This window comes from Typopeltis vanoorti, chromosome 12 (assembly GCF_054136105.1).
Source record: "Typopeltis vanoorti isolate ZY-2024b chromosome 12, IOZ_Tvanoo_1.0, whole genome shotgun sequence".
Classification (NCBI taxonomy): Eukaryota; Metazoa; Arthropoda; class Arachnida; order Uropygi; family Thelyphonidae; genus Typopeltis; species Typopeltis vanoorti.
The window spans coordinates 113,359,838-113,383,123 of NC_143560.1; the positions used below are offsets into that span (position 1 = coordinate 113,359,838).

The window sequence follows — 23,286 nt, forward strand, 5'->3', positions numbered from 1 at the left end:
ACGTTAGCATTCTCTTTAAACAAATACTCATATTTGAAGTGGCAATAGCAAAGAAGATGAGTTTTAATCCAGAAGATTCTGTGGTCAGCATCAATTCCATGCTGGGCTAAACCAGACTTATTACAGATGATATAAGATTGGTGTTACTGTAGTCTTTTCTGAATAGAATGTCCTGATTGTTTCTGTATTAACATTTCAAGGAATTTTGTCTGGCATTAGTCAGAACTGGAGAGTAAAATTATACCTACCGTACCAACCACTACTTCTATACCCTACATCCGTGGCACATCCGAAAAAATAGCCAAGATACTAAAACAGTACAACCTACACACAGCATATAAGCCCCACCGCAAACTGGCTACCCTTATCCGTTCTACGAAAGATCAGCTCCCTCCTCTCTCTCTGCCTGGAGTTTACAAAGTACCCTGTTCCTGTAAGCTGGCGTACTTTGGACAGACAGGCAGATCAGCATCCATCCACTTAGAGGAACACAAGTCTTACATCTTCAAACACAACTATGGTCATTCAGGCTTGGCTGACCATGTTTTGGACACCACCCACAAGGTATCATGGAAGAAAACCACCATGCTCCACCACAGCAAATTCAAGAAAGAGAGACTTTTCTTAGAAGCAGCAGCAGCTCTCAAAAACCAACCAAATCTCAATAAATATGGTTGCATTAAGCTTCCGAAGATTTGGGAAACACTCATCACCAGAGTTCCCACCTTACATTCCAGGCCACCTACTACTGCCCTTAGAGGGCGCTCTACCTAGATAGGACTTTAGTGTCACCCATGTGGTTGGGCTTAGTATTGTTTGTTATTTGTGTATATGTTACATTAATTGTTTTTGTAATCCCGTAGATGTCCTAGTGACTAGGACGAAATATAGGAAGTATTAAATTCTATTTTAATTCTTTTTGAGTGTTGTAAAAAATCCATTAAGCCTCCAACATTATGTCCTCACAGCACTTAAGCCTCTACACACGTGCACCATACCATACTGGAATCCAAGCACTGTATGCTTCCTGTAGTTTTTTGACAAAAACACATCAGAAAACTAAAAATAACTTGGATGCTAAAAAAATCCAGATGGCATCACTCCAATTGTTCTTGAACATTATGCTCCAGAGCTAACACCCATATGTACTGTCTCTAATTTATTATATGAGGGTGGTCTGAAAAGTTCTCAGCCTCGACCATAGATGGAAATACTATTGGCAAGATTTTTTTTTTTTTTCTAAGTTGGTACATCTCTTATAAGCATCATGTGAAATTGCAATCATTCTATCAAGTAGTTTGTTTTATACAGCTGTCTGAAGCAAAAAGTGTTGTCTGTATCCCTTGAAATGGATAAAATTGAGTATCATGCAGTTATAAAATTCTTTGTAAAAGGTTTAACACCAAAAGAAAAATCATTCGAAGTTCATAAAACTTCATGGGCACTCTTCTCCTTTGTTTTTGACAATTAAGAAATGGGCTGCCAAGTTTAAACATGGCTGTACCAGCCTTGAAGATGATCCATGTGAAGGACGTCCAAAAAATGTAACAACACCAGAAATCATTGATCAAGTGCACGATATGGCAAATGAAAAAGCTTTGTGCAACATGTGTGCCACTCTTGCTCACAACAGATCAAAAATGCACCCACATGAAAATCTCTGAACAGTGCTTGGAGTTTAACAAGAATAAAACTGATTTTGTGTTGATTTATTACTATGGATAAGACTTGGATTCACCATTACACAGAATCTAAACAGCAGTCGAAACAGTGGACAGAAGCCAGTTGTTCAGCACACTAAAAAGACGAAGTCAGTTCCATCAGCAGGAATGGTCATGGCATCAGTGTTTTGGGATGCCAAAGGCATTTTATTTAATGATTATTTGAAAAGGGTAAAACAATAACTGGGGAATATTATTCCAATCTTTTAATCAGACTACATGAAAAAATTCACGAGAAAAGACCTGGTATGCAGAAGAAAAAAAATCATCTTTCATCAGGACAATGCACCTGCCCACAAAGGTGTTTTGGCAATGGGAAAATTAAGGGATATGAACTATGAATTGTTGGAACATCCACTCTATTCCTCAAATTTGGATCCCTCTGACTTCCCAAAACTAAAACTCTTCCTCGCTGGTCAGCGTTTTTCTTTGAATCAAGAGAATTGCAGCTATAGAGGGGTATTTTGCAGATCTTACTGAGAACCACTACCGGGACGAGATAATGATGCTGGAGCATTGCTGGAATAAATGTATTAGTCTTAAGGGAGATTATGTTGAAAAATAAAAATAATTTAGAAATTATAAATTCGTTTTTCCATTGTTAGCCCGAGAATTTTTCAGACCACCCTTGTACATATCTGGCACTTATCCCAATGCGTGGAAGCAATCCCACATCCATCTTATTCAAAAAATGAGCAATAGAAGTCTACCATCAAACTACCAACCAACTGCCATCAGTTCTGTCCTCTCCAAAATAATGGAGAAAGTCATTAATAGCCAACTCCCGCAGTACTTAGAGGTCCATCAATTAATCAGCAACTACCTGTATGAATTCGACTATTCGAATTTCACAACTGATCTTGTAGCGTACATCACCCACCACTGGACACCCATGGATAGGTTCAGAGAAACTTGTGCAGTCACCCTTGACATTTCCAAAGCTTTTGACTATGTGTGGCATGAAGCCCTGCTAAACAAATTGTCATCCTTTGGTCTCCCTTGCCATCCTCTGTAATTGGGTAGCCAGCTTTCTCTCTGGTATCATTCTCTGCAAGTCATGGTAGATCTCTCTCTCTTCGACCTTCACCAACAATGCTGGAGTGCCTCAAGGCTCTGTACTACCACCTACTCTTTTCTCTTATACTAAATGACCTACTGACAATCACCACTAATCCTATCCACAGCTTTGCAGACAATAGTACTTTCCGGTCACCTTTCTCATTTGATAAACCATGCAGTTCTCTAAAATCCCAGGCTACAAAATATCATCTACAACTAGTGCCTTAAACATTGATCTGCACACTATTCTTTAATAGAGTGAGGATAATCTTATCATGTTCTATGCCACCAAAACACACTACTGCCTTTTCTCTTGCAAAAGAGATCTCAGCTTATTTACCCTTACCCTCAATAATAAACAAATCAACAGACAAGATCAAATCTCTCTGCTTGGACTAATGTTTACCCCCTCAGTCCCTCCTAGCATAAATACATCACATCAATAGCCTCCTCAGCATTCAAAAAAGCTACTCTTAACCAACCAACAAATCTGCCCATGTTTGGGGTGATGAACTAAAACTTCCCTTAAAATCCTTGATGCTGTCCAGAAGTGAGCAATTAGGCTCATAGATGATCCCTCTCTTACAGATTCACTTCAAACTCTATCTCACAGAGGCAGTGTTTCAGAACTGTGGCTGTTTGGTAAGCATTTCCATGGTCACTGCTCCAGTGAATTGGCAACCATTTCTCCACTTTCTGTTGTACCTGTTAACAAAAGAGAAGCACCTACTGAGCATCTCTTTACTGTATAACTGCAAACACACCAAACCTGCTTCTCCATTTTCTCCATCTTTTCTGTCCACCAGAACAGCCTTCCTCATGAAGTAATCCCAAACAACTACAATCTCCTCATCTGCAACCCGCACACAGCATTCACATGCTTTTAGGTCTCTCAACCTCTCGTGTATGGGATCAATATTATATATATATATATTTAATATTGATCCCATACATGAGAGGTTCAGAGACCTATAAGCATGTGAGTGCTGTGTGTGGGGTGTAGATGAGGAACGAGAAAGAAGTTATTGATGTTTTTTTTTTAATAGATGATTATAAACAAGTGCTTATGCATTTGCCAAACTGCACCTAAAAGAGAAAAGCAGCACCCTCTTTTGGAAGAGATCTGTCCAACATATACTGACTGCTACTAACTTATACTAATAATAAATTGTAAACTGTTTTCTGCAGTACTCATCCACTCATCAACTCAAAAGGTATTATGCGATGTCTTATGGAGTTTTTGATTTTCCTCTTGCATCAGAATGAGCCACTGATGTTTTCATCCAATGATGTGAAATTGTTTTTCTTTACTTCTTCTATAAATGGAATAAAAAAAATGGTTAGCATTAACCTAGCTGGTTAATTTATTTCCTGCTCCAATTTGTGGCATATTTACAAAAAATATTTATGCTAACTGTAGGGCCACATACAACAGCAAGAATGTTTCACTGCAGCATACATATTCGTAAACACTTTTCAAATTTAGAAATTTATCAATGTCTCCAAATTTGATGGTGAATGACTTTCACCATCAACTTATGGTGAAAGTCATTTGTCATTATTCCCAGTATGATGAAAAATGCTATAATATAGGCCAAAAAGCAACATAAATGCAGTTTGCAGCAAGGATTTAGGCTTGTCTTACCCTTGGTGAGCCAAAGGGTAAGAAGGTATATTGCATGTAGATATTAAAACAGAGGAGTGCAGTATGGTGACAGAAACACCTTCAGGCTTCAATGAGTACTTCATGATACTTAATAATTTCCAGTCTCCCATTTTGTAAGCATCAGGAATGCTAAAAGGAAGGTGCAAAAGAATAGAAATGGATAAAAAAAAAAGGATACAGTGAAGTATGGTTATTCAGTGTGCCGGATGAAGGAATAATAAAAGCATCTTTTCTGGGAGCAAAGATTTATGAAGCAAATGAAACTCTGAAACAAATGATCTAAAAAGAGATACAAGATAAATATAAAATAGGTTGCTAAATGAGTCAAAAATGAAGGGAAAAAGGTCAACATGTGAGCCTACTGCCACGCATGACACGAGTGAGCTGAGATGGAGATTTGTGATTGCTAATGACTCAATTCAAGGTGTGCATTTGGTGTATGGAGTGTTTCTGATGGTAGAGGGGATCTGTACTTGCACAACAGATTGCAGTTAAATATATTTGGTGTTATGCACTTGGAGAAATTGTTGTTCAGTGAAAGAGTGAATATCAGGGAAATCAGGTATGAAAGAGTGTCTATATGAGAGCTTGGACACAGCCACTAAGCTGAGAGAGAGAGAGAGAGAGAGAGAGAGAATGACAGCATGGAAGGAATAAATCTGAGAATGATGAATCTAGTGAAATAGGGAAAATCAGAGCATTTGAAATGAAATATTCAAGAAAAATAAATAAGGCTCACCGGTCAGAACACAAAACAAATGAGCAAGTCAAACACAAATTAAGCTATAGTGAAGATATCCTAGTTATAATTCTTAAACAGCAATTAAGATGGTTTGGACACCTCCAGAGAATGTCCTTTCAAAGATTACCAAATATAGCGATGAATAGAATCATTGGAGGAAGACAATCAAGAGGTAGACTAAAAAGAACTTTACTACAGTCATTGAAGGAAAGGTTATAATTATTGAGATTCAGAGAGAGAGAGATGGCCAGAGATAGAACCAGATGGCAAAGATTTGTAGGGGACTCAACTCATCATCTGACGGATGAGAAAGAAGAAGACTGACTCAATGTACAAACAGCAGATCAAGAAAGGTGTGCATTTGGTGTATTGTTTTATTTCTGATGGTAGAACGGATCTGTACTGGTACAACACATTGCAGTTAAATGGTTTGGTGTTAGACACCTGGAGAAATGGTTATTCAATAAAATAGTGAATATGAGGAAATTAGATATGAAAGCATGGACAAGTCCACTAATCTAAATCTCTCAGCTTAGTGGACATGTCCATGCTCTCATATTATAAGAGAGAGAGAGAGAATGACAGCATGGAACGAATGATTCTGAGAATGGTGAATCTAGTTTGTTTGACAAGAAAAACAACAACTGCAGCAGCATGGTAAGGAATTTGGTTGATGAATAAATTTAAGCTACTTATTTGAAGTAGTATCCTATCCTATCCTATCTTATAAGTAGATGTATTATGAGTGATTTAAATTGTGAGGATACAGATTGGAGGTAAGAGAAAGCAAGCAAGACAAGGGCAAGAAAATTCAGAGAGTTACCGAGGGATAATATATGCAGCATGTAGTGGGATCCATGGTGCAAGAATACTGAATCAAGTAACAATATCTAAGAATCTGTATAAAAAAGACAGTTGTTTTGTTTCCAATTAGTGAGAGTGATCATGCTGTTTTAACATGGTAAGCAGTAAAGAATATGTTAAGGAAGCTACAGTAGCTGGCTGCATCCCTACAGTCAGAATAAATAATACCGAAGTTAAATGGATTAATAAAATTTTGAAGTAATAGATATATAAAGAGAAATTGTGGAATTTTATAGCTATGTGGCAAATAAAAGGAAAAAAAAACATGGAAGAATAAGCTAATAACCTTTGTTAATGTGAGAGGTAGGAGAGTACCAGATGCATTAGAAATAGCTTGGCTGTCAAGCAATCACTATGATAAGATATACATTCCAGGAAGATCTATTAACCATCTGGTACTAAGATGGAACTAGATGAAATGATAAAAGTAAATAAGTTGGATGTATTACAGCTACTGAAAGAGATTGATTCAAATAGAGCAGTAAGACTGAGATGGGATATTAGCAAGGGTGCTGAAGGAATTTGTAAAACTATGAGCAGTGACCCTGACTTGGTTATTCAACTTGAGTCTCACTATGAGCACACTTCCTAATGGGCTCAAGAAAGGTAAAATAATTTCATCATACAAGGGTGGAGTTACACTGAAGCAACTATTATAGACCAATGATCATCCATGAAGTAGTCATTAATGTGTTTGGAAAGCCTACTGTAATTAAGATCAGCCTTCAGAGGAGGGAAGACAGCATGGCTTTGTTAAAGGTAAGTGCTTTGGCAATTTGCTCATGTTTTATAATAGAGTTGACTGCAGAGTTGGACATGGGGATTGATAAGCTACGATATTTTTGGATTTTGCCAAGGCATTTGACAGGATTCAACATTGGAGATTGTTTTACAAACTCCAAGGGATGGATATGGAAAATAGGATTGTGCTACAGAGAGAAGAACAGCTGAAAGTCTCAGGAAATAATGTATGGAAATGCTGAGTCTAAGAGAAGGAGGGTAGCCAGTGGAGCAAGTATTACAGAGTTCTGTATTCTAATGTGAATGAACCATTGTTTAATTTGTACAAGTTACAAATTATACAGGTTATAGTGAACAGAGAGCTAAAGCCAATACCATACTACTTGGGTGGTTATGCCATCAGCTCAGCACAATGTTGATGAAAACACTAACTTGTAGGAATACAAAAGGTGTTCTTCCTCTACATATGCTTTGATAAGAAAGAAAGAAAGAGAGAGAGAGAGAGAGAGAGAGGAAGACCAGCTGCAAAATGGAAAGACCGGTGAAGAACAGCAAATGCCTAATCCTTGAAGAGAAGAACTTTTAATACTTCCAAGCTAAATTACACACCAATCTGATGGATCTTTGGCATTCTCAGTTTACAGAAAATGACAACCCACGCACATTCAGATACATTAACTAATAGTTAATCTATATGACTCTTGGTGAATTTACCCTTCTTTTAATGATCCTACAGTATAGGATCATTAAAACCCTGTAGAACAGAGTAAAATTAATTAGCTCTGATAATAATGTCTCGCTGCTTAACTTGAACACATTCACTACACCTTCTTAGCCAATGGCTATAATCTCCACTGAATTCAAAGAAAACCACCATCCCATCCAGAACAAAGACTACACCAAATCTATTACCATTCATATATCTCAGGCACATCTAGAAAACTGACAAAAATTTTAAAAAATATACAACCTTATAACATTTACAGACTGTATAAAAAATTAGCATTCGCTTATTTACTCTGCCAAAGACCAGCAATGATCCCTAGACCTTCCAGGCATAGACCAGGTTCCATGCAGTTACAAGTTGTCCTATGGCCAAACAGGCAGGACAGCAAACATCAGAATAATCAAACGCAAAGATTACACCCAGTTCCAATCACCTCAGTCACTCAGAGCTTTCTACCATCGCCTTGGATGCCCAGCACATGGTACTATAGAAAAAAAACCACCTTACTTCACAGAAGCAGATTCAAATATGAAAGACTTTTGCTAGAATCTGTCTCAGCCTTAAGGAACTACCTGAATAAATATGGTTGCATAAAACTACCTCAAATCTGGGCACTTATCCTGAGAATTTTATCCCAACAGCCAAGAATACCCATCCAGGCCCACTAGAGAACACTATTTAGAACTTTAGACTTACCTTTATTGTTTCTGCTTCAGTCATACTTACCCTATGTAATACATGCACTGTATGCACATATCAATTTATTCTTTGTTCATTGATGATGGCAATTTGAATTGGCAAAAACTGGAATTATTAATTAAAAGATTTTTCCAATTATTATATATAATATATGTTTCTAATTTTCTTTACATACTATTATGGATAACTAACATATAAGCTTTCCACAGAATTACCAGATGACACAGCTTTCATTTGAACAGAAGACAAGTTTTCTGCTGTTGATGTTTATGAAGTTGGATTTGTTCGTGGTTAAATTATACTTGTCTAGAAATTATATTTTTGCTTAATCCTTTAACCAAGTGTATGTAAACAAATTCTACTATGGTTGTTTTACATTTATTGCATGCTTCAGCATAGGGCTAAGTATAAAGCTAAAAGGAGTAATGTTGCAAGCTACTTACAATAAGCTGATTTTTTTTTCTTCAACTCTTTTTATACATCTTCTGTTGAATGGGCTTGGAATACATGAGAATTCTGGGTAGAATGGTCACATGAAGGCCTTCATGTCAGTGATGATAATTTCTGTGACTTTTATTATTATATAGAGACCTGCACAGAGTCAGTAAACTCATTATGGAAGATCCACACTAACTATTATTCATGCCATCCCTACCATCCTCCCCTTAAACTAATTCACTGTCAGGGTGCTCACAAGTACCTCTAGCAATCAACTCCAATGATTTACCACACTCTAAGCCAAAAGAAAAAAAAAAAAAATCTAGTCTGCTCATCCTTACTAACCACTCTCTCACACAACTTCTAGGGAATTATCCCTAGATTTCTCTTTCTCTCTAATTCTCTATGTATTGAATATTTCTTTTGTGTCGATCTTAGAGAAAACTTTAACTTTTTTTCATGTCAATATGCTCAACACCTTTAATTCATTTACCTGAAGTCACATATTGGTTTCTGCTACATCTGCTATTTTGAACTTGCTACACAGCAAGTTCAAAATTTACATTGGGAGAATGCAACATTGCAAAGTTACTCTTAGTAAGTTGCACTTAGTAATTCAACTATTTCTTCTAATTCTCTCACTTTCTTACCAACAACTTCTGTTTTGGATGGTTGAAATTCAGCTAACATTAGTAATACGCCTCCTCCTGTCCTCTTCCCTCCATCCTCCCTAAAAATTCAATATCCCTTAAATTCTCTCCCTATAATTATATCATCTTCTGCCAACCAGATCTCACTAATGCTCATTATTTTTGACCAAGTTGAACTGCCCAATGCCAAAAATTTATTTCCTAGTCTCTGATATTGTTCCTTTCCATCTGTAGTCTTCTTTCTCCTTGGTTTATTCCTTTCTTCTATTAAATTAATTATTTCAACTGTAATCCACAGCTTCTGTGGTTGTAATCTTGTATACGTTAATACTCTGTCTCCTGATCTTTTTAATAATTTTCTTAATGACCATCCAAGTCTTTTTCATCTCTTCATCTTAGGCATAAAATCTGTTTTGATGGTGAGTTCAGATTTTGCATTTGAGGTCTTTAGTTTTCTTTTTCTTTTATTTCACATTTTGAAATGACAAATAGTGATAGCACTCTTCAACTCCTGGGAAATTATAATATGACTTTAATTGGTTTTTCTGTATCTCTTCTTGACTAGTATGTAGTCAACCTAGTACTCTTCAACAACTCCTGGTTTCCATATATTTATGTAGTAGCATTAAACTTTGCCAGTACTGTCCAACCACAGATGTGAGACCCCTCAACACTTCTGTGCATGGTAGAAGAAGGTGAATCCATTCTGATAAAAGGGTAATCAATGATGAGTATTTATTATTATACATTGGAAAATTAGCTTTTCTTTTATGAAAATTCTAGTTTTTAAAGCGGTAACTATTTTGCTTGTACAACAGTTAGAAAATTTTACATATAAAACACGTGATTTCACACATTGGTGACGAATTTGTACGTCACCTAATTCCTTTCTCCCCTTCAACACGAATTGATTCTTCTTGGCATTGTGCCAGCTAAGGTTCTTGAATGTGTGTTGGACAGTATATGGATGTATATAGAAATGTTCATTTGACTACGACTGATAAACACGGAATACTTTATTTATTAACAGAACTAGTTTTGTCCTTCCTCTTACGGGCTACAGCATCCCCATATACAACTTTCTGGTACCTATCTGACAGCCAGTTACTGATCCAACTCAGATTGTTATCCAATCCCATCTGTTTCAATTTATTTAATAGCTTGTCATGTGGGAGCAAATCAAAAGCTTTTGCAAAATCCAAGAACACCACACCACTGTGTATGCATCTCTCCAGTCCACTGAAGATAACATAGAGCTATGGCCTCAGTCTCTAATATATTATTTTTGTTGTTTAATAGATCTGTCTATAATATGGGGATCTTGCAGTCACACCACAGACTTTCTGGATATTTCAGAGGACTGTATACAGATTTAATGGATTGGAGTTTGATGTAAGGAGTAAACATTGTTTTAATGTTATACTCTTTGAGGATTTTGGCAAGTTTTACTGAAACAAAGCCAATATAGAGAAGAGAAATAACACCTTTGAATTCTCATCAAAAGAGGTATGTCTGAGTCTGTTGGCTTACCATGAGTCATGCTTTTATTTATTTTTTTTTTAAACAGACTGCAAATTAGGCCTTTGCTAAGAAAAACTTGTTCCCCTGTAGATGATAATATATTCTGATTTGTTTCACAATGATTGTTTTCCCTTAAGGTAAGCTGATTACAATGTTTTATCATATGTATATTACAATATTTTAAAATAATCGACTTTTTGATGAGTTTAGTTTTGTTCAAGTCATAAATCATTTTTACTTGTATATATAAAGTAAGGAAGTTACAATCTGCCATAAGACCATTTAAAGCATTTTCAAGTTCCTCTAAATACGGTTTGTTGTATTTCAGCAATGTGCTTGTTAACTAATGCTGTTTTAGCTTGGCTATAAATTCTACTAGCTCTAGAGATGTAAAACCTCTTTTTGAGATGAATTTCAGAGTAACACCTGAAAACTTACATTTCTCAAGGAAAACAACCTATTGTCTTCTGTTACAATCTTTAAGCTTCAATAAAGATCCAAACCGGTCTGGGTAGTGACACTTCCCATAATGCATAGTGTATAATGCATAGCATTATACATGTCTGCAAGGAGATGTGCTTTGCATTAATGGACACTAAGGAAAGTGATGAGAACTCAGTCCACCTTTGCCATGAGTTGCCGCAGTCCTGAAGATACTTCAGGTGCAAACTTTGTTCGCTTACACTTGGATAAAGGATTAAACTATATATATATATATATAATAGATAGATATGGATATGACTACAACAGATAAACAAAGAATAATTAATTTATTAAGAATATGAATAGTTTCATTCCAATTAAATGGAACTTCTTGAAGCATGAAATATATCATCTGCCCCAGCATTTATTTGTCTAAATGTGTCCTAGCTATAACCAGCCAATGTGCAACCACAGACACATGCTCACAAATAATATGAATTACCAAAATCATACATAACTGCATCTGTTGTTGCATTCTCATTATTATTATTTTGTAAGTTTGTTTCATGATATTTTTTATGCCTGAAGAAGTCTGGTGTAACTGGGATGAAATTAGTCATATTCTTAATAAATTAATTATTCTGTGTTTCCTGGATGTAGTCATATAAATGTGTGTGTAAAAGCAACGGCTAAATGATGAAAGAAGAATGCATGCATACTTTCATGGGCAATAGTTTATGTGGCTAAAACTGGAAGGATAGAACAACAGAATATACTGAAACATATTGATGTAAACACAACTAGTGTCATCCATATTTCAAAGGATTTCTTCAGGTTTATAAATTATAAAATAATTTGTTTTACAAAAGACAACATGTGAATAAATAGTATTAACAAATATGATTTTAGGACTCTTAATAATTTAAAACAGCTGTTTACACGTATGGTGTATGGATGTGCATGCTTCCATGTGATGATCATTCACTTTGCAAGCAAAAAAAAAAAAAAGCAGCCATGAATAAAGGAATTTCAAATAATTAGAGTTCTATCTAAATTGTATAGGTGTTATTAAAGGAAAACACTGTTATTCTTCAGTAAATTAGCTTCTTTTACAATTTAATAGCTCCAAAGGAATCCTTTGTAATATGCATAGTACAGCATATTCAGCAGTTCCAACTTTAACCTAAACTATTATTCATGCATAAGTATGTATTTGTGTGTGAAATTGTTCACTTATGTTTATTTTAAAAAAATAAAATATAGCATTTTTGATACAAATACGTCATTTTTAATTTCTTTCAACTGAGACCAATTCAATCTACTCGGGAAAAAAAAAAAAAAAAAAAAATAAGTCCTATAAAATACATGATCCATTGTTAAACAACGAATTCCACTGAAACACATCCAAGCACTCATAAAAACAGTTTTTTTGTGAATGCTTGAATATATATAATAAATATATATGATAATAAATATAAATGTGTAACTGATTTCTTTTTTATTCTCTTTATTTTATTATTATTATCAATTATGTATTTATTTATTTTAATGATAATTTAGTACTAAAGTTAATATTATATTGCTGAAGACAGAATACCTACCGGCATCTTTTTTTTCTATGCCTTCACAAGTAAGAAGAGTTTTTATGAAACTAAAATGGCCTGTAAGCAATGCATTATCAGCATCCTGGAGTGATGAAACTGAGGAAGGAGAAAATCCTTGAAGCCATGCCACTTCATCTTCAATCATCTGTTTGACATCTATTTGCAGTTCCTGAAGTTCTTCACCTGTAGTAGTATATCTTTGAATGAAAATTTAGTTATTGCAACAAGAAATTTTTTATTGCACATCTGTCATGCTATTTTAGTTAACATACACTCATTTACACAGGAAACTATATCTGCAGCATCTGAATTACTCATGACTTGGATATAGCATAGAATGAAAATTTAGTTACTGCAATATGAAACTTTGTTATGACATAGGTGTGATGTCATTTCATCCAACAGACATCATAAATTACTTAGGCAGTTATGCATGTTCATTTCAAGAATGACAGGATGATAATTTTTGTAGAATTTTAACATTTCTTTTATTTTCTATTCAATATATAAAATGTGATGGTCCAGGAAATGAATATAATAGTTTTCTGTGGTCATCATTAGATCAGACAGATATTCCCAGAACAGAGTAAGTTCAATAACACAAATGGAGATAACTTTTTTAACTTATTTCTGAAATGCACACATTTTTATTATTTTTTTTCTTAACAAGATTATATACTTCTTCATTGTCTGAATTTTTTGAAACTTCATCATGAATAACAAAGGAAGAATATCTACAACTGATAGCATGTAATGGGCTAAAATTTATGCTAATACCTGGTGATGTCTGGTCAAGTCAGCAACAACTTTTTGTGAACTTGCCATGGTAAATCAAGCCATCTCCAATACATCATTTCTCAAGATATCTTTCAATGCACACTCAAAGATGTTCAAGTGCTACTTACACTAAGATGTCTAAAAGGTAACTGATTTTCAGTTTAGCTTCAAGGAACAAATTCATAGTGGTACTGCCAATTCAGAAAAACAATGGACACCATGTTCTTAAAACAATCAAAATTATTTTTCTTTTACTTTTTTAATGTTAATTCTACACACAAGAGGCTATAAACCTTTTGTGTGTAGGCACTAATGTGCCTATTCCACATTCGTGCCATTGTGAATAAGAGTTTAAGAACCATGTTCTTAAAACAATCAAAATTATTTTTTCTTCTACTTTTTTAATGTCAATTCTACACACAAGAGGCTATAAACCTTTTGTGTGTAGGCACTAATGTGCCTATTACACATTCGTGCCATTGTGAATAAGAGTTATAAGAAAAGAAACCTACTGCTTTTCTTCTTTTGGAAAGTTTACAGCTGAACTGCATTTAAATGGATGTCAGCAGCAGTTGCCCATGTTCTTTATTGCAGAATTAGAAAAAAAATGTGAAGCAATGATTAGATGCTAGTTCAGTGAAATAGCACATGTGGAAAACACAAAGCATAAACAGACAATCTGTGAGTGTCAGAGTGGTTGAAGTGAGTGTAGAGAAGAAGGGTCATCAATTAGCCAAACTGCTCTCTACTTGAAAGCATCAAGTATTTTTGGAAGGTTTTTGGTGCACCATCTTAAATGTGAGAACGGTATTCTAGATTGGATGGACTTGGGATTTAAACATGAGTTGGCGCTAAATGTGTGAAAAGTAACATTTGCACATAGAAATATAGAAAGAATTTTTTAGAGATTTCTTAGAGACTAAACATGTTACAAGGGCATTATTTTTTTAGGAAGAAGATTATTGTTTTGTTTTTTTTTCAGTCCAAGAGGAAAGATGATATTTTGTCTGATAATCTAGATGCTATATTTACTGAAGTTTTTTTTTAAAAAAAAAAGTAAATCAAGATGTTTTGGGAGAGGAATTGTGTTATAGTAAGGTACAGAACTATAATTTGGCATGATTCAAATGACAGAAACCAAAAACGAAGTTAGTTTGTAGGTGGTAAGTTATTACCTATTCACAAATTTTGTATCTGAAATCAGTTCCTTAATTTCTAAGAAATGGTCATCTCCTGTATATGTATGGATAAAAGTATTGAATACTATGCATCAGAAACAGTATTTGAAGTCTGCAATTTCAAATACTTTCATTTTACTCTCTCTGTCTCTCTCTCTCTATATATATATTAAATAATATAAATATATATATTAAAACGAAGTATAAAATTTCTTGGTATCTTTAACATACATATGTTAAACACACACACACACACACACACACACACACACACAGGTAGCCCTTGTATGATGCAGTACTCATACAACGCGGTTTCGATATAACACAGTGTACAAATTGTGGTAACCCTTGTTACCACAATTTGTGGTAACAAGGGTTACCACAAATTGTCTAAAAACACAGTCTACAAATTGTAGTAATCCTTTATCTTTTCATATATTTTTCACCATGCAACTTAAAAATCAAATTTTATCTTCGTTAAATTTTGCGTTATTTTACAGTATATAATGATCCCTCAATGGAGCGCTCCAGAAAATTCACGAGACAATTGGATATTTGTTTAGTTCCGTATTATGAACTTAATAAAAAAATTGCAGCATAGTAATAAGCAAGGTTATTACTGACTTCGTGATAACTAAACCAGCCAAAGTATGCAAGGAGAATTATACAAATGATGTGCAAGAGATCTCAAGTGATGATGACGTCCGGCCACTCATAAATAAAGAACATCTACGAAATGTTCATTTTGAAGACAGTATGCACTTTATTTTATTTTGCCTAAAATATTTATACATTATGTGCAATGGAGTTTACGTATAATTTGCATTTTTATAAGTTTATACTATGCATTTGTTTCATAGTTTATGTTTTCTTAACTTACAAGAATTACATTAATTAAATAAAAATATATTTTTGTTGGATATATCATTGTTATTTATATAATTTAAAAGAAAAAAAAAACGTTTTAGAACATAACCCTACTTGTTCTATGTGATCTGAGGCTAGCATAACACGATTTATATAATGCGGCATTTCTGTGTAATCTAACATCCATGTTATACGAGGTTTTTTTTTTTTTTTTAAAATACTCTATTAAGTATGATGCTAGCTGCAAAATCATTCTGACTAAATAGAAAAGATAATCTGATGCATACTGTGCTCCTCTATAAAGTCTGCAGTCCGGAGTAAAATAAAAATTATAGTACACACACATACGTACAAACAAAGTTCTCTGCATATTTAGCAGACTATTATTCAATAAATCTTGTTGAACAATATTCTGACAATAATACTGCTCATATTATTGCCAGTTCAGAAGCATTTCATTTTCAGGAAGAAGATGTTTTTTTTTTCAATCGAAGAGGAGAAATGAAATTTTGTCTGATGATCTAGATGCTATCTAGAGAACAAACATGGAACTTTTTCAAGCCACTTCAAGGCTTTCAAATAAGCAGACTGGTGGTCACATGCCAGATGATGAAATTCATCTACTACCTAAAATATTCACAAAACATCTTTTAAAACTTCTTTTAAATGCCCATGGTGGGACCTCTGTTGATTGCAGAGGCTGTAGGTTCTTCTAATATGCTAAGCATTAAGAGTGTCAACACTGTTAGTGAATATTAATTAAGTACTCCAATAATATGAGGGTTGTTTGAAAAGTTTGGTAAAAAAATAAGTTAAACTAATTTTTTTGGAAAAAATCACCTTTATTTCTCAACATAGTCTCTATGGAGACTATGTTGAGAAATAAACTTGCTGGACCAAATCTACACATTTGGTCCAACAAGTTTCCAATTTTTTCATCCCATGTAAAAAGTAGGATTTGTAAAATTGTGCAAAACAATCATTGACAGCCTTGATTCAGTCAAAGAAAAATTTTTTCTCACCAAGCCAAATTTTTAAGTTTGAGAACAAGAAGTCACATGGGACCAAGTCTGGAAAATACTGTAGATGTGGAACCAATTCAAAACTCAATTCTGCAATTTTTCCAATGCAGTGGTCGACGTGTGGAATGGTGCATTGTCTCGATGAAAGAGCACGTTTTTGTGCACTAATCTTGGCATTTTTTAATTCAGTTCTTCTTTTAAATGGTCCAAGAATGATGCATAATAGACACCTGTTATTGTCTTAACCTTTTCCAAATAACCTATCATGATTGAGAATCCCAAAAAACAGTGGCCATCACCTCTCCAGCAGACAAAAAAGAAAGAGCACCGAATAAAGTTTCGCTTTTTTCGGTGCTCTTTCACCGGGCATTGTCCACCATTTTGACTACTGCTTGGACTCAGGTGTGTAGTGGTGGATCCAAGTTTCATCTACAGTCATGAAGTAATGAAATACTGCGAACTGCAATTAAACATAACCAAACACTGCATTGAAATGTCTTTTCAGATGCGTTTTTGATCAACAGTCAACAATCGCGCCACCCATCGTGCATACAGCTTTTTCATGTGCAATTTTTTGCACAGGATATTATACACCTGTTCAGTTGAGATGCCTACAATCTCATCAATCTCATGCACTTTTACTCGGCAGTCTTCCATAACGATACCATGGATTTTGTCAATCATTTCCTTCATAGCAACCTCAGTCAGGCATCTGGAGAGCACTTCATGTTCGGTGGACTTACGACCATGTTTAAGCTCATTATTCCCAAAAATAAATAGTCTTTAATGTTGGTGCAGGGTCCCAATGAAATGCATCTAACTCGACTTTGATCTGCATGGCCATCCACTTCTTCAAATAAAAATGTTTTATCACTGCACGAAACTCGTTTTCTCCATTTTTATGAAAAAATGTGAATACGGTCATTTTAAATGTTTGCCAAACTAGAACTGAGAACTAAACATCGCACGTGACTAAAATTTTTCCAGGGGTCATGAAAAAGATGATATGTGCTGACACTGGTATATGAATGAATGAATTATGTCGCCGTCTATTGGAAATTTACCAAACATTTCAAGCATCCCTCATAGTAGTAATATCATTATTGCTAAAAGAATATTATTATTAGTATTTGCTAGCATATCTATTATACTGGCTGATAAGTGCCTAGCATCCTTAAATATTACTTGGAAAACATTGTAATACCCAAATGCATTGGATCTTAAATTCAGCCGAGAGTACGGGATTTATTCATATGGTTAAATTCTAGTTATATGACTAAAATCCAAATTGTATGTAAAGAAGTAATTTAAAACCATATATGCAACTTAAAACCATACATATAGTTATGAACATTTATTTAATCATTAAGCTATCCAAATGATATTTGTTTACTGTAATAAAATCATGTAACTGAAAAATTTAATATTGTACGGGATTTATTCATATGGTTAAATTCTAGTTATATGACTAAAATCCAAATTGTATGTAAAGAATTAATTTAAAACCATATATGCAACTTAAAACCATACATATAGTTATGAACATTTATTTAATCATTAAGCTATCCAAATGATATTTGTTTACTGTAATAAAATCATGTAACTGAAAAATTTAATATTGTAGCATGACCAGAAGCAAAGACAAGGCTCTCTGTATAAGTTTCATTATATATACAGCATGGTGCAAAAGAATAGTACTAAATAACTAGGCCAATATATGTTATGGAGTAAATGGGTTTATTAACAAAGAAATATATGTTTACACATGATGATATATACATCCACAACTATTGGTGGAATCTTGGCCGAATAAACCATTAATGACAGTATATTAAGTGCTTGAAATGGGCACCTTGTCTTTCAAAACAGGTTTTGTAATGCATACAAAGGTTCTCTGTCATCTTGGAGAACAAGTGCTGAGACATCTGCTGGACATATCATGTAATGAACAAACTGCTCACAAACATGTCATAGGCTTGGACCATTTGCTCTATCGACTCCATCATATGAATGAAAATAATGCTCAACAATAAACGCCTTTGTTTCTAATATCAACGTTATTTCTATAGCTAAATGTAATGGCAGAGACTTTACATGTGCTCTTCTATTAATATGCATGTGGTCAAGTGGCATAGCGTGTGTAGTGAAGGGGTTGTTGAATTTCATTAGTTTTTTTTTTTTTGCATTATACTCGGTTAGTAGTTGGAAGGGGATCAATCATTCGATGCTGTTGGCACACTCTCCCTCGATGAGTCTTTGGACTCCCTGGAGGTGTTACATAATAATGATAATAATAATAATGAGATGATGGGTTATAATGAGAGAGAGCTAGAAAAAGAACTCCAATTTTTAAATAACATTTTTTTTATTATATATATTTTTTTATAAAATGGCTACAATGAATGCACTGTCTAGAGGCTCCTTACTAATCAATGTACCTCCAGTGATGTAGATGACAATGGTTTTATCATTCTTTACTATATTAACCATATTTCCAAGAAACTCACTAAAATCTTTTGAGAATACAAAATTAGAACAGTATTTATCTCTTTCATTGGAATAAAAACACTTCAATCCATTAAAACTAGACACAGTTCCCCTGAAATATCTGGGATTTTAATTGTGGTGTGACTACAGAATACCACACTATAGACAAACTTAAGAAATCTATTGAACAACAAGTTGAGGAAAGACATGTTACAGAACAACCACATCTCTATCATCTCATTTTCTGTATTCAACTGACACTGCTGATGTCTCAACAGAGAAAAACAAAGTTTTGCAGAATGAATTTGAAATCTTATCCACATACTATGATAAAACAGAAAGAAAAAAAAATCTGGAAATCTTTGGAAATGGTATTTAAATTCTATACAGAATTTAATATCATTCTATAAACCCCAGAATGAATTCGTCAGAATTGTTCCTATGGTGGCAAGCCAAACATACAAACAAGAGCATGCAGTATGTACAACTATGAATGTATGTTCATACATAATTCCATATTAGTTGTTAACAGGCTAATTTTTTAATGTTTGTTTGTCTGTCTGTCTGTTTATTAAGTCCTTTTCTTACACATGAAGAAGTCATATGAAATTAAGATGAAAATACTGGTATCTCTGAATAAACTTGTTAGTTCTGTACTTCCCACTCATTGCATTATTAAATGTTTTAGATTTGTCCTAGTAACCAGCAAAAACTTACATTTACATTTTATAAACCAGGACATCCTCTTAAACTTCTAAGGACAGAACAGGCCACGCTAGGCCTAAACTTCTTCAAGTGCACACACTATCACAAAATATTGGAAAACTAGCAAGTTAAAATAGTGAACTTCTCACATAAACAAGTTAGGAACAACAACAGTCCGAGTGGCAGGTCTAGCGTGAGGCATTAGTTAGTGGGAACTATCTCGAGAATACCAAAATTGAATTACTGCACTGTGTGAATCAGGTAAGCTATAACTTAAATTACTGTTCATGTGTGAGGGGTCCAGAACTATTTCTTTCGATTCTAAGATGAGTCTTTCTAGTTCATCAGTGCATTTATGGATATTTGTAGTAAGATTCCAGTCTATCTGGTGTTGACGGTCTTCTAAATTAGAGTTGGCAGAGAAAAGGACATGACTGGAGAGGGCGCTTGCACAGGTTCTGTTGTAAGAGATATCATGTTGATGCTCTTCGAGTCAAGGAATTTTCAGTGAGATGTTTTAAGGATGAGGCAAGGTATTTTGACAGGTTGTAAGTGGTTGGAAGTCAATGCCTTCAACTATCAGTCTTAAAGGTGTGTCCACTTTGTGGATCTTTGGAAGGCTGTATAAACGAGGAATCAAAGGATGAAGAGAATGGAGAGATAACCAGGTGTGTCCTGGAAGTTCAGAAGTTGACTTGCGAAGGTTATTGGTCTGGTTGTAAGTTCTCTCTTGGGATAACTTTGTAGAAGAGAGTAAGTATTAGACATTAATAATTCACTAATCTTGGTGCGGTAATCAGATCTGTTTAGAACGACTGTTGCATTTCCTTTGTTTGCTGATAAAATCATCCTCATCCTTAAAACATCTCATTGGAAATTCTTCCTCATATATCAAGAACTCTGCAGGTTTTGTATCTAAGGTAAAAAATTAACAACTCAAGGAGCCAGACAGAATAATCAGTTTTGATACTGTCTCTCTCTTTACAAATGTTCCTACCAAAGAAGTCCTCGATCTCCTAAAAAACAGATTGTCCAAAAAAATTTTCTCCTTATTAATGCATTGTGTAAACTCCAGTTATTTCTTATTTGAAGGAAAAATCTTTAAACAAACCAGCGGCTTAGATATGGGTAGCCTTTTGTCTCCAGTGTTAGCCAACATTTTTCTTTAAGACTTTGAGGAAAAAGCAATTTCTAGCGCTACAACCCAAACTGTGGCTTCGATACGTAGACGACATCTTCCTCATCTGGGAATATGGTCCAGAGAACTTACAAACCTTCCTAGATCATTTGAACAACCGTCACCAAAATATTAAATTCACATCAGAACTTCAGGTGAACGGTGCCCTCTCCTTTTTAGATTTAAAGATTACTAGGATGCCTAATTCTCTCAAATTTTCTATTTTTCAGAAAACAACTCATATGGACAGATACTTACATGCCTCCTCTCATCACTTCCCTCTGCAGAAACTCGGAATTATCACCACTCTGGCTCACCGTGTGCGATCTCTAATTTCAGAAGATCTTCAAATCGAACTTAACCACCTCAAAAGCACTTTCTTAAACAACAGCCACTCACCTCGAAGCACTTCTAACTGTGTATACTCACATCTCGAACCTCAGCAGGAAGATAACTCTAACCGTATTGCTCACATTCCATTATTGTACGTGAGTTCTCTATCGCCCGAATTGGTGAAAATTATGAAGAAATTTAATATTAGAACTTACTTTACTATCCTACCAGAACTTCATTCTTTCCTGAGTCAACCTAAAGCCAAAACATCACCAACTTCAGTTCCCAAGAGTATATAAAATCATCTGTAGTTGCAGGAAGCCATATTATGGGCAAACCGATAAGTCTGTCTCTCTATGACTCGAAGAGCATTAACATGATATCTCTTACAACAGAACCCGTGCAAGCGCTTTCTCCAGTCATGTCCTTTTCTCTGCCAACTCTAATTTAGAAGAGCATCAACATCAGATAGACTGGAATATTACTACAAATATCCAAAAATGCCCTGATGAACTAGAAAGATGCATCTTAGATTAGAAAGAAACAGTTCTGGACCCCTCACACATGAACAGTAATTTAAGTTATACCTAACCTGATTTGCACAGTGCAGTAATTCAATTTTGGCATTCTCGAGATAGTTCCCACTCACTACTTTCAGTACATAAAAAAATTAATGAAATAATTGAGAAAGGTTCTAATGCTCAACTTAACCTTCACGACCAGATCTTCATTCTTGGAATGGCTCTTTTTCATGGTATCATAGGCTTCCAAATCATTTGGCATCCTTTTTTGCTCAAGACGCTGCTTCTCTCTTGCCCAGTTGCTTACTCTGTACAAATCTGAAATCCACTAACCCTGGAATACTGCTCTCATATTTCAGGTGGTACACCTAAGACCATCTACAATTAAATCACCATAAAATTCTCGATTCAGTTCAGCAGAAAAGAAAGGTTCGGTTAGATTTAACATTAAACCATCTTCCTGTACTACCTTCAATTCTAACTGCTGACATACAACTCAAATAAAGACTAAGTATTGCTTGATATAATGCCCCATTGACACCATATAACTGTAGCGTATTGAATAGCTTCTCTCTTTGCACCTTGTCACATGCCTTTTCCAAATCGACAAAACTTAAATACAGATCTCTGTTATATTCCCATGCTTTCTCGACTATTTCTCGTAAAGTGAAGATCTGATCCTGACAGCCTCTATTTGGCTTGAATCCAGCTTGTTCTTCACCAAACTTTTCTTCCACAATTCTTCTCAACTGTTTCTCAAGTATACTTGCATAGATCTTGCCAGGAACCCTCACTAGGGAAATACCTCTGTGATTCTCACATGCAGTTTTATTTTCCTTTTTATATATGGGTACTATGAGAACTCTACTCCAATCATCAGGAATTAATCCCTCTGTCCAGGCTTTCTGAACTATGCAGTGCATCATTGTAAGACTTTTATACCACCATACTTTAGCATTCCTCGTCGAACATCATCTACTCCTGCTGCCTTTCCACATTTCAAGCCTTTGATGGCTTTTTCTACTTCAAGTATGGATATGTATTCCTGACTGTATGCCTGTTCAGTGTTGTTTACCATTGTGCTATCACCGCTTGTTTCATTTAGCAATTTTTCGAAGTAATTCCTCCATACCTTCAAGGATATCTTTTTCTCCCGTTTTCATGTCACCTTTATCATGTCCAACTCCTTTTACAGCACTCTTTCCTCCATTTCTTCAACAACCCCCAGAATCTCTTACCACCTTCTTGATATTTATTTTCTATGTTCTTGCCAAAGTCTTCCCATGACTTTTGTTTAGCTAGTTTTACACACTGTTTAGCTTTCTTACATTTGTCTCTGTATTCTCTAAGAGCAAAAGTTGACT

General features: G+C 34.8%; 1 protein-coding gene across 1 annotated transcript in view; it reads right to left on the minus strand.

The window, feature by feature from the left end:
• LOC150101143 (ubiquitin carboxyl-terminal hydrolase 24-like) overlaps nucleotides 1-23,286 on the minus strand; it is an 824,883-nt gene that overhangs the window by 294,496 nt on the left and 507,101 nt on the right. The window contains exon 36 of the mRNA XM_090401261.1: nucleotides 12,849-13,038. Within this exon, the coding sequence (XP_090257387.1) occupies nucleotides 12,849-13,038 (190 nt within the window). The remainder of the gene's footprint in view (nucleotides 1-12,848; nucleotides 13,039-23,286) is intronic.